Source organism: Mastacembelus armatus, chromosome 1, assembly GCF_900324485.2.
Source record: "Mastacembelus armatus chromosome 1, fMasArm1.2, whole genome shotgun sequence".
Classification (NCBI taxonomy): domain Eukaryota; kingdom Metazoa; phylum Chordata; class Actinopteri; order Synbranchiformes; family Mastacembelidae; genus Mastacembelus; species Mastacembelus armatus.
In genome coordinates, this window is record NC_046633.1 from 24,681,291 (window position 1) to 24,693,800 (window position 12,510).

A 12,510-nucleotide genomic window follows, 5' to 3' on the forward strand; every position below is an offset into this window, starting at 1 on the left:
GAAATGAAAGAAAAAAACAGCTTCCCTATTCTTTACAATTGCTCAGTCAAACTTTGGGGAAATAGTCAAAAACTAAAAAAAAAAAAACATAGATTTTATTTGGGTTGAATTTGAGTTATTTCAAACATGTTAAAGAAGATGGCATGGTACCAACATCAACAACAATAAAGGAAAATAATGTTAACAAAAATGAGTAAATATAAAAAATAAGTAATAAAAAAAAAGCCAATTTACATATTTGAAGGGAACAGGACGAAGTACAACAACATATTTTATTTAATGTTTTTTATTTGTTTATTTTTGTTTAGTCACACCTGAAGTTACCATGCAACAGAGCTGAGATTGTCAAATATAGGTTTATTTTGAAAATCTTGTCCGGATGTGTTTCTTGCTCGTTTAACACCGGTGCGCTCGCCTCTTATGGAGAAACACCCTCCAACCTGTAGAGGACATAAGTGGGTCCTCTCCGGGTGCAGGTGAGCCAGACTCACCTGGATAAACGGAACACGACGTGTTTTTACTGCGCAGCATGGATGGACTCTTCCCGGACCAACTACACGGATTTTAAAGGCGTTTCAACATTAATGAAAGGTAGAGTTTGATCATGTGACACTTTGTGTTGTTAAATCCAGTAAATATTTGATTGGACGATGTAGAATCGGTTCCTTTAACCACTAATATCACTGATCGATTCAAACAGGACAGAAAGTTTTCTGCGGTGATTTATTTATTCCCCAGTCTCTTCATTTAAATTAGAAACCATTACGCTGTTTGGATGTAATATATTATTGTAGTTTTACCAGGTTTACCATTTAGAGAGAGAGTAAACTCAGCTATTTCCTCAAAGTAAGTTCCTTTATGTCAGATGCCAAACTAGTTCATCTACTTTGACTATTCATCCAGTTCAGCAGTGGGTGCTCATCATTCTTCCAAAGCTATAAACTCCCAAAATGCATCTTGAGCCTTTTAGTGTCATATAACTTTAAAGCCTTTGACAGGCTGTTCTCTGGAGGCTGCCCTGTGTTCAAAGCCTATTTCAGTGTTCGTTTCTTTCATCAGTGTGGAACAGCAGCCACCATGATCCCAGTGGGTGAATTCAAAAGCCTCGGTACGGAGCAGAACTGGAAGTACCGACTCCTGAAGCCGTGGTGGGATGTTTTCTCAGAGTACCTGTGCATCGCTATGATCATGATTGGAGTCTTTGGGTGCACCTTGCAGGTGAGGCGCCTACAAACCAGCCCCTTTGTGATCATAAGCTCTTAACCTTTACATTAACGTGATATCCTTACCTGTGTTTAAACTATGACTGCTGTGTTACGGCACAAACCGCTCTGTAGTTGCTGTGAATGTTACAGCAGTTCCTACATTATCTGACCTCCAAGTCAGCTGACAACACAGAGCAGCTATCTCACCTCTCCTGACCCACTTCCTGCAGATTCACACCACTAATTGGCTGCTTAATGTGTCTCTCACCATCTAGTTGTCTTTGTTGTGTCCATATAACAACAGCACAGTATAAAAGCAGAGGATTATTGCCACTGCATCTCTGTGCACAGGGTGTAGGTGCTGCTTCGTTAAAAACCCTTTAGGTTCGTTTCACATGCTCATTTCACCCTTTGATTCATTTAATTCATTCATGTGTTCTCCACAGCTCACTCAGGACAAGATTGCTTGCCTGCCAAGCCACGTCACCAGCCCGACGCCCGAGGCAATCGACTGCAGCCACATCCAGACATACAGGGAGAATGAGACGTCGCGGCACACGCTGGTCACGCCTGTGAATCCCATCATCCAGGAGGCGTTTGGCCGCAAGAACAACCTGGACATCCACCAGTATGTGTTTGTCAACCATTACTGCTATGAGAGGTTTGTCCACTGGTATGCAAAGTACTTCCCGTACCTCGTCGTGATCCACACAATGGTTTTTATGGTAGCGAGCAGCTTCTGGTTCAAGTTCCCTGGGACATCTTCTAAAATTTATCTCTTCGTCACCATCATCGGGAAGTGCTTTGATTCACCCTGGACCACAAGGGCTCTGAGTGAAGTTTCTGAGGAGACGGGAGAAGAGAAACTGGTTAGTTGGAGGAAAAACACGATGTCCAAAGATACAACGGGTCGACAGGAAGATGATGAGGAGACTGTGGGGCTTCTCTCCCCCTCCCCTATCAAGACGAACCCAGAGTCTGAGTCGTCCCTGTCCGTGTTGGACAAGAAAGAAGGCGAGCAGGCCAAAGCTCTCTTTGAAAAGGTGAAGAAGTTCAGAACTCACGTAGAAGAGTCAGACATCTTGTATCTTATGTATGTGCTACAAACATCACTGAAAGTCTTCAAGTTCCTTTTAATTATTGTCTACACTGCAGTGCTGGTATCAAACATCAAGGTGGTGGTACGATGTTATGTTCCTCCTGAGCTGACTGGTTTTGACATCTATTGCTGTAACAACAACAAAGCCCATCTTTTCTCCAAGCTTTCCTACTGCTACATCTGCTTCGTGGGAGTGTATGGACTTCTGTGCATCTATACCCTCTACTGGCTGTTTCACCGGCCTCTGAAGGAGTACTCCTTTGAACAGGTCAGGCTGGAGACAGGTATTAATGACATACCGGACGTGAAGAATGATTTTGCATTTCTTCTCCATCTTGTGGATCAATATGACCCTCTTTACTCTAAAAGATTTGCTGTGTTTCTTTCTGAAGTCAGTGAGTGTCGCCTCTGTCAGCTCAACCTCAACTATGAGTGGACAACCAAAAAGCTGCGCACTCGTCTTTCCAGGAATGCCAGTAACCTGCTGGAGCTGCACTTGGTGATGTTGCCAGGGCTTCCTGACACAGTGTATGAAATGCCTGAAGTGGAATCGCTCAAACTGGAGCAGGTTAAAAACTTAACTATCCCTCACAGTGTGGCAAAGCTGGACTCTCTCAAGGAGTTATCACTGATCTACTGCCCTGCCAAGCTCCAGCTGTCCGCCCTGAACCACCTTAGGGAACACCTAAAGGTCCTGCGTTTGTCTTTTGAACATTTAGAGGAGGTTCCTGCATGGATGTACAGCCTGCATGGCCTGGAGGAGTTACACCTGAATGGACCTTTAACCAACGAGATGTCCAGAAGTGCCACTCTGTACTCCTTTCGAGCACTTAGAGCTCTGAGAATCCTCATTCTCCACTCCAACCTTACAAAGATCCCACCCAGCGTGAATGACGTTGCACTGCAGCTGCAGCGGCTGTGCATTGTTAATGAAGGTGTCAAGCTCCAAGCCTTCAGCAGCCTGAAGAAGTTAACCAACCTGGTGTCACTGGAGTTAGTGTGCTGTGAGCTGGAACGCATCCCAAGTGCTGTCTTCAGCCTGAACAACCTTCAGGAGCTGGACCTGAAAGAAAACAAACTTACAACTGTGGAGGAGATCCTGAGCTTACAGCACTGCCGCCGGTTAGTGAAACTCAGGCTGTGGCACAACAAAATCACTTACATCCCTGATCACATTAGTAAGCTGCACTCCCTGGAGATGCTGGATGTTAGCTGGAACAAGCTACGAAAGCTTCCCTCTCGGCTGTTTTATTGCACCAAACTCAGGCACCTCGACGTCTCCCACAACCAGATCACCTCTCTCCCTCCTGAGGTGGGCATCCTGCAGGGCCTCCACTTCTTCTCGGCAGCTTTCAACTCTTTGGAGACATTGCCAGAGGAGCTGTTCTCCTGCAAAAGGCTGAAGACGTTGGCTCTGGGAAATAACTGCTTGACATGTCTTAGCTCCAGAGTGGCCAATCTTGCTCAGCTGGTTCGACTGGAGGTTAAAGGGAACCGCCTGGAGTCTCTACCCCTGGAGGTAGCTGACTGTCCCATGCTGACTCGCGGAGGGTTGATTGTGGAGGAGAGCCTGCTGGGTCTGCTGCCATCAGATGTTCAAAGCAGGCTGACTAATGGCTGAGTCTGTAGAGTTGATGGATTCATCTTTTCTCAGTGATGCCTGGCAGTCGATGCTGGTCTGAATTAGCATATTCATCCATGCCATTAGTGGGAATGTGTCATGTTAAACAGAACAAAGGGGAAACCACACTCAAATCCATAACCACATACAGAAGGACAAACCTAAAAATCTCTTCAAATCTGTGCCAGAGTCAAAAATCAACTCACACATGTTTTTGAAAATGTTTTTTATGCATTTTAAAAATCATTTTTTGAAATAAATATTTTTAATAAGTCTGTGTCATGTAAACACATCATTGCCTTTATTTTTTACAAAACTGCACATTAATGCAAAACTGAACAAACATTATCAAACATTATTGTAAATGCAGGGTCAGAAAAGTGTTATGTGTGAGAGAAGCACTCAGCACTTTACAATATCAAAACCATGAGTAAGGCTTGACCTTCAAACTGTCATTGTTATTCAAGTTTTGTTACTGGACTGGATTATTAACAGCAAAACTCAAAGTATTTCTAACTATTCTGAGTCTTGTTGGGCAGGTTTATACAAGATGGAGAAGTGTTACACATGGCGTGGGGAGTGGCTCAAGTTACTCCCTTTCAGACACTAAACAAACGGAGGGAGAAAAAGTCTTTCAGGAGCCGAATATTAGGTTTTCACATATTCTGCCAAATTCATGCAGGGGAATATGAGTCGGATAAAGGTGAAGTCACTGCGTGTGATATTCAGTGTGTACAATGCACGATTAAAAAATTGATCAATTACAGAAAGAAAGAAAACTACTTACTTTAAAAAACTAAAACATGCTAAGTGATCGGAATATGATTTGCCATAATTATAAGATGAAAGTAAAGTAAAGTGTTTGAGACAGTTTATCTGGCCATTCCTGTCTGGCCTCCCTCAGCACACGCTTTCCCCCTGTGGTTTCTTTAGGTGCCTTATCTCCTTCTGCACAACAAACTTATATTCCTCCAGCTCGACAGTCATGTCCTGATTTGCACTGCTAAAAAACTGGATCCTGTCAGTCAGTGTACAGACATAAATCAATTATACTCATGCATACTCCAACCTGCCCACCCTTCCACACATCAACGCTGTTATTTTAAAAAATATTTTATTATTTGGTTGTCATTCAGTGTTGAAAACTGACACAGGGAGATTCATACTTCGTAGCCACAGTACCAATGAAATGTCATAAGCTTTATGAATCATTTTTTCCCTCTGTCTCAAAGCGGGGGTGGAGCGCATCATCAACCTTACCCAAAAACTGTGATTGTATAAGAGTGACTAACGCTTGGCTGGAAATAAGTAACATGGGAGTTACTTATCTTCAGTTAGAGTAAACGCTGTAGCTGCTGCCAAAGTCATACTTCTGGAGTGGTTTTGCTAATGCAGTATTTACATTTGAGTAGGAAACTCTGACTGTTCCCTCCTGAAGTGTTTCTGTTATTCTGAACTCTGACAGGTTAGGATTTTGTGCCTGCAGGGTATAAATCTGTGAGTTGGAGTGAATATCCTGTCAGAACATGTATGTGTTAACAGTTTACAGTAACATAACACTTTTTTTGGAAGTGGTATCAAAGTTCATAGCTCATAACATTTTTGTTTTTCTTCTATCATTTATTTCATTTATTATTGTAAAACTTTAGAAGAATATATTTGTATTTTTTAAGCCATCCTCACATGCATGTATGTAGTTTTATAGTTTATTGGATGATGTAAATTTTATTCCTGTGATACTTTGCATGAGGTGTGGCTGCAGTAAAAAGACTAGTCCAGAAGACACGACATTTATTACATTTATCTAAGTCAGAATATATATTAGAGTTCTGAAAATTAAGATATTTTAAGGCTGTGTAGTTAAAAAAGGTATTTTATGAAGACAGACTAGAATTTGTTACCTTATGTTATTACTGTGATTTAAAAAACAATCTAATGATTGTCATTAGTTTCAAAATTAATTTCAGTGAATTGACAAATCGATGGAGCAGCACGGTGGCTGAGTGCTTAGCATTGTTGCCTCACATCAAGAAGGTTCCTGGTCTGAAACCCATCAGGGACCTTCCTGTATGGAGTCTGCATGTTCTCCCTGTGCTTGTGTGGGTTTTCTCCAGGTACTCTGGTTTCCTCCCACAGTCCAAAAACATGTATGTCAGGTTGATTGGTGACTCTAAATTGCCCATAGGAGTGAGTGTGAGTGTGTGAGGTTGTTTGTCTCTATGTGGCCCTGTGATGGACTGGTGACCTGTCCAGGGTGTACCCCTGCCTTTCACCCAAAAAGAGCTGGGATAGGCTCCAGCAGATCCCTCTGACCCTGGTTAGGAATAAGCAGATATAGATAATAACTGGGTGGATGACCAATCGATGCAGCTCTAAAAGTGAGGTAAGGGGCGTCCTGTGGACGAAGGGGAACTGTCACATTTTTACGTCGTCTTGTGCTCCTTCATGTGCTGTCAGCTCTCCACTTCTGCTAAATGCATTTAGGTTGCTGGGTTTTGACAGTTCAGCACTTTTTCTGATTGCTTAAGAGTAACAGGAGTTGTCTTATCAGATACTTGACTCATATTGTCATGCATTCTGTAACATCTCTATGCTTGTCCACCTAAAGTGAAAGAATAGTTACGTGCTTTTTCTGCTCTAACAACTTTTTATTGCTTGCAAGGTTCTCACAGTCAAATCAGGCTCAACTTAACATAAACATAAGAAACTATCATAATGGTAACACAAAATGGTGACATGGTGGATCAGTGCCCATCAACTAGTATTGTCTATATGTCTCCACTTCAGACTAGGAATCACCTCTGAGAAGACGTGTCTTGCTCCTGAAAGTATGGCCCTGACTTTTTATTGCAAAAAGCAGGATTTTGGGCAGGTTTGATTTTGTGTTTATGAGTAATTTATGCATTTATAAATGATGTTTCAAGGGAGCTCAGTGCACTGATGGTCCTCGGGCAGTCTAGGCCTATAGCAGCATAACTAAGGGATGGTTCAGGGTTGCCTGAAGCCAGCCTTAACTATATGCTTTGTCAAAGAGGAAGGTTTTAAGTCTAGCCTTAAAAGTACAGAGAGTGTCTGCCTCCTGAACCCAGGCTGGGAGCTGGTTCCACAGGAGAGGAGCTTGATAACTAAAGGTTCTGCCTCCCATTCTGCCTTTGGAAACTCCGGGAACCACAAGTAGACCTGCACTCTGAGAGCGAAGTGGTCTATTGGGATAATATGGTACTATGAGGTCTTTAAGGTATGAAGGAGCTTGATTATGAAGGGATTTGTATGTGAGAAGAAGGATTTGAAATTCTATTCTATATTTTACAGGGAGCCAGGGAGGTTTTTCCCACTCTGGGCTTAGGTCACCATAGCAACAGCTCACAAAGCAATAGCAGAGATAAAAGCTGCCTGTGGTTGGTAATTAAGAATGACTGGCTGCCTAATGTCCACTGCTGTTACACATGGGGAACATTCTCAGTTATTTAGAGCAATTTACTCTGTGGCTGTTTTAAATGTCAGCTATGGTGTCATCTCCCAGCAGGCCATGTTTGGACTTTCACAATAAAAGTCTAGTTATTAATAGGAAGATATTACATTTTTTGCAAAGTATAAGGAACATTCAAAATAAAGTCCAGATTCTTGTATAAGGTCCCATGAGTCTCCCATAGCAGTTTGTCCTCTCAAAATAAAAGCCCTGAAATAGCATTTTCTCAACAGAAAAGCCCTGAAACAGCAACTCAATATCAAAACGGACGTTGGCTATTGGCATACGGCTTCAGGTACCAAGTGAGGCCATTTTCAATATCAGCCATGGTTTTCTGACATGGTCAGACTTTCACAATAAAAGTCCACTGTTATTTATAGGACGGTATTGCAATTTTTGTGAAGTATAAGGAATATTCAAAATAAAGTCCAGATTCTAGTATAAGGTCCCATGAGTCTCCTGCAGTACTTTGTCCTTTCAAAATAAAAGCCCTGAAACAGCAACATGATCTTAAAATGGTTGTATACAGCTTTAGGCACCGATTGAGGTCATTTTTAATGTCAGCCATGGTTTCTGCTCCCAGGACATGGTGAGACTTCAATTCAATTCAATTTTATTTGTATAGTGCCAAATCACAATACACATCATCTCAAGGCACTTTACAAAAACTAAGGGTAGGTGGTTTGCTGTGATTCTTGCACAGGGTGGTGAGCTAAACCATATCCATGTAAACCATGCTAAAAATAGTGCACTGTATGTTGATGGAGATTCCCACTACCCAAAGCAGTTTCACTTTCTAATTTCTGCTTTCATCAGTGTATGGTGTTATCAATGACCTGAATTACTGGATAAAAGATGTTTATAGGTTTTCTGCAGAAGACTAACACATTGGCATAGCACTTTGTTTTATATTACTTCTTCAAGACTGAGGGGAATCCTTATAGCTGGTTAAACAGGATCCATCACTGTGGAGAAAAAAGAGATGATCAGGTATGTCGTCCTGTCACATAAATATGATTTTATAACAGAATGTTCTCATTAGCTTTTATTCTTCCTTCAGCCTCTGTTTACAGTTGTTTTGTTCTTTAAGAGGCAGATAAACTAGTCCCATGTTGAAGAAATTGTGTGAGGGCCTGGATGTTTACAACAGACCTCAGCTTTTTTTAGGATATGACAGGTAGATTTGTATGTCACATCATGTGTATGAAAGCTGCCAGATAATCCAATACAATACAAATCAGCTGTTTTATAATAAGGATAAATAATTACATAATTATAATTGTCTTGCTTTGGTTTTAAGGTTTTATGGCTTAGATTTAAGGATTTTTTGTTACTGTTTTATGTTTTTACATTGACATTAAGCTGACCTTGATTTGACGCTGTATGTGTTCCTCCTAACCTGCAGAACAAACCACAATGATTAAACAGGGACTGTTTACACATCTCGAAACACACCCACTGTTGTGCTAAGAGAAGACATAGAGCTCTACCTAGTGGCTGTGTGCTGTCCAATTATTGGCTGTGAATCTTTATTTCACAATGACGAGGGTGTGGTAGAAAAGATAGACAAGCAAACTAATAACTGAAGGTTTGTTGTTTCAAAATCAAAAGACTGGCTGGGAAATATGGATGGGGAAAGTGACTCTCTTTTCCAGTTCAACGGCTATTGCTGAAGTGTCCTTAAGGAAGACATTTAACCTCAAGCAGTAAGTAGAGTTGCCCAAAAGTCGACTACTATGTTTGGACCTGGCAGGTGCACAGTACGTGTGTGTGTGTAAATCTCAAACAGGAAGGGGAACACAGAGTGTGACTGCAGACTTCAGACTACTAAATCCTTTATTCAGGTCACTTAAGTAGAAGCACCTACCTTAAACTGTACAAATCTTCCTGTGTTTAAAATCTTATTTTCCAGTACACAAGTATTATCAGCAGAATTCAATTCAATTCAATTTATTTGTATAGCGCCAAATCACAATACAAATCATCTCAAGGCACTTTACAAAAACTAAAACTAAAAACCCAACAATTCCCTTATGAGCAAGCACTTGGCGACAGTGGAGAGGAAAAAACTCCCTTTAACGGAAGAAAAAAACCTCCAGCAGAACCGGGCTCAGTTTGGGCGGCCATCTGCCTCGACCGGTTGGGGTGAGTGGATAGAGCAGAGAGAAAAGAACAGCAACAATAAACAACAAATAGACACTGCAAGTTGGTGGGGCCAGTAACTGCACATCAGCGATAAACAGCTCCAGGACCAGGGACACCTGCAGAAGGTACAGAGAGAGAGAGAGAGAGAGAGGGAGGGAGAGAGCACAAACTAGGGGAGAGAGAGAGCACAAGGTTAGTAACATTCAATGGTGGAATATACATGAGGTGGGAGAGAAGGGGGGGGGGGGGGGTTAGGGTAGGGGAGCTCAGTGCACCGATGGTCCTCGGGCAGTCTAGGCCTATAGCAGCATAACTAACTAAGGGATGGTTCAGGGTTGCCTGAAGCCAGCCCTAACTATATGCTTTGTCAAAGAGGAAGGTTTTAAGTCTAGCCTTAAAAGTACAGAGAGTGTCTGCCTCCTGAACCCAGGCTGAGAGCTGGTTCCACAGGAGAGGAGCTTGATAGCTAAAGGCTCTGCCTCCCATTCTGCTTTTGAGAACTCTGGGAACCACAAGTAGGCCTGCACTCTGAGAGCGAAGTGGTCTATTGGGATAATATGGTACTATGAGGTCTTTAAGGTATGAAGGAGCTTGATTATGAAGGGATTTGTATGTGAGAAGAAGGATTTTAAATTCTATTCTATATTTTACAGGGAGCCAATGAAGAGAAGCCAATATAGGAGAAATATGATCTCTCTTGCTAGTTCCTGTCAGGACTCTGGCTGCGGCATTCTGGATTAATTGGAGGCTTTTTATTAAGATATTAGGACATCCAGATAGTAATGAGTTACAGTAATCTAGCCTTGAGGAAACAAACGCATGGACTAGTTTTTCTGCATCATTTTGAGACAGGATGTTCCTAATTTTGGAAATGTTGCGCAGGTGAAAGAATGCAGTTCTAGAAATTTGTTTTATGTGTGAGTTAAAGGACATGTCCTGGTCAAAAATAACTCCAAGGTTTTTTACAGTAGTGCTGGAGGCCAGGGCTATGCCATCTAGAGTAGCTATAATTTTAGAAAAGTTATTTCTGAGATTTTTAGGCCCAAATATAATGACTTCTGTTTTCTCCGAGTTTAAAAGTAAAAAGTTACTGGTCATCCAAGCCTTTATGTCAGTTAGACAGGCTTGAAGTCTGGTTAACTGGTTTGTGTTAACAGGTTTAATAGATAGATATAACTGAGTGTCATCCGCATAGCAGTGGTAATTAATAGAGTGCTTCCTAATGATATATCCTAAAGGAAGCATGTACAGGGTGAACAGAATCGGTCCTAGCACAGAACCTTGTGGAACTCCATAACTAACTTTTGTTCGTGTGGAAGGTTCATCATGGACATGAACAAACTGGAATCTGTCCGATAAATAGGATTGGAACCACTTTAACGCTGTTCCTCTGATACCAATCACATGCTCCAGTCTCTGTAATAAGATGTTGTGGTCAATGGTGTCGAATGCTGCACTAAGGTCTAGGAGGACAAGTATCGAAACAAGTCCATTATCTGAGGCTAAGAGAAGATCGTTGGTAACTTTCAACAGTGCTGTTTCTGTACTATGATGTGCTCTAAATCCTGATTGGAAATCTTCAAATAGTTCATTCCTGTGTAAGTGGTCTGATAGCTGCTTAGCAACAGCTTTTTCTAGGATTTTAGAAATAAATGGCAGGTTGGATATTGGTCTATAATTAGCCAAGACACCTGGATCAAGACTAGGCTTTTTGAGTAAAGGTTTGATTACTGCAGTCTTAAAGGCCTGTGGTACGTAGCCTGATACTAGAGATAAATTTACCAAGTCCAATAAAGATGAGTTCATTAATGGCAGGGTGCCTTTAAGCAGTCTAGTCGGGATGGGGTCCAAGAGACACGTTGATGATTTCGATGAAGCAACTACTGATGTAAATTCAGAGAGATCTATAGGAGAGAAGCAGTCTAAACATAACTGAGGTCCTACAGATGATTCAAGAGCTACTGTAGTAGAAGATTAATTTATTGCAGGTATAGGAAGCATCTGCTGAATTTTATCTCTAATAGTTGTGATTTTATTTGTAAAGAAACTCATAAATTCATCACTGCTGAGAGCTAAGGGAACACTGGGCTCAACGGAGCTGTGACTTTTTGTCAGCCTGGCTACAGTGCTGAAAAGAAACCTGGGATTGTTCTGATTTTCCTCTATTAGTGATGAATAGTATGCAGTTCTGGCTTTACGGAGAGCTTTTTTATATGTTTAGTAGACTGTTTTTCCAGGCTAGAAAAATTTCCTCTAAGTTTGTGGAACGCCACTTCCTTTCCAGCCTTCGTGATGCCTGCTTTAAGGTACGAATATGTAAATTATACCATGGTGCTAGTCTTCTCTGATTCATTAACTTCTTTTTCAGAGGGGCTACAGAATCAAGCGTTTCACGCAGTGAGGTTACAGCGCTGTCAACAACATGATCAATTTGGTAGGGAGTAGGATTAAGGCAGCTGCCCTCCATTATGTTTATACTTGGCATAGATGCAAATAAAGATGGAATCATTTTCTTAAATTTATTAACAGCGTTGTCGGATAAACATCTGCTGTAGTGGAATTTTCTTCCAGACGCTGCATGATCCATCATTTTAAATTCGAAAGAATGTACTTAATGTAAAACATAAATTTTATTTTAAAGCTTTATGTATTTTATGAATCAGAAAACTTTAAAAGTGTCAGAGATTTGACTTAAACTGGTGAGAAACTTAAACATGTCTAATTGTGCAGATACTGTGAGAAATGCATGTGAACCACATATAACAACACGGTGACATACGTGCATGATTCTTCTGTAGCATCATGGGCACAGCAGTCTGACAGCACAGTAGATGAACTGTATGTCCTCCCCTGGCCAGTGAAGCTGGCCTGTGGCACACAACAAACCATCCATTGTATCATATGAGCCCTGTGCACTAAGATCAGGAAACTGTGCCACTGTTACCTACAAGTATTACCAAAACAAAGCCCT

At 41.4% G+C, this 12,510-nt stretch overlaps 1 protein-coding gene across 1 annotated transcript; it reads left to right on the forward strand.

Annotated features, from left to right (window-relative positions):
- The first annotated feature begins 417 nt into the window (after positions 1-417).
- Positions 418-4,125, forward strand: LOC113127663 (volume-regulated anion channel subunit LRRC8C). The gene is made up of 3 exons (XM_026302339.1): positions 418-591; positions 1,060-1,218; positions 1,652-4,125. Exons 2-3 carry the CDS (start codon positions 1,078-1,080, stop codon positions 3,923-3,925), a joined length of 2,415 nt encoding a protein of 804 aa, XP_026158124.1. The 5' UTR covers positions 418-591; positions 1,060-1,077; the 3' UTR covers positions 3,926-4,125.
- Positions 4,126-12,510: the final 8,385 nt, after the last annotated feature.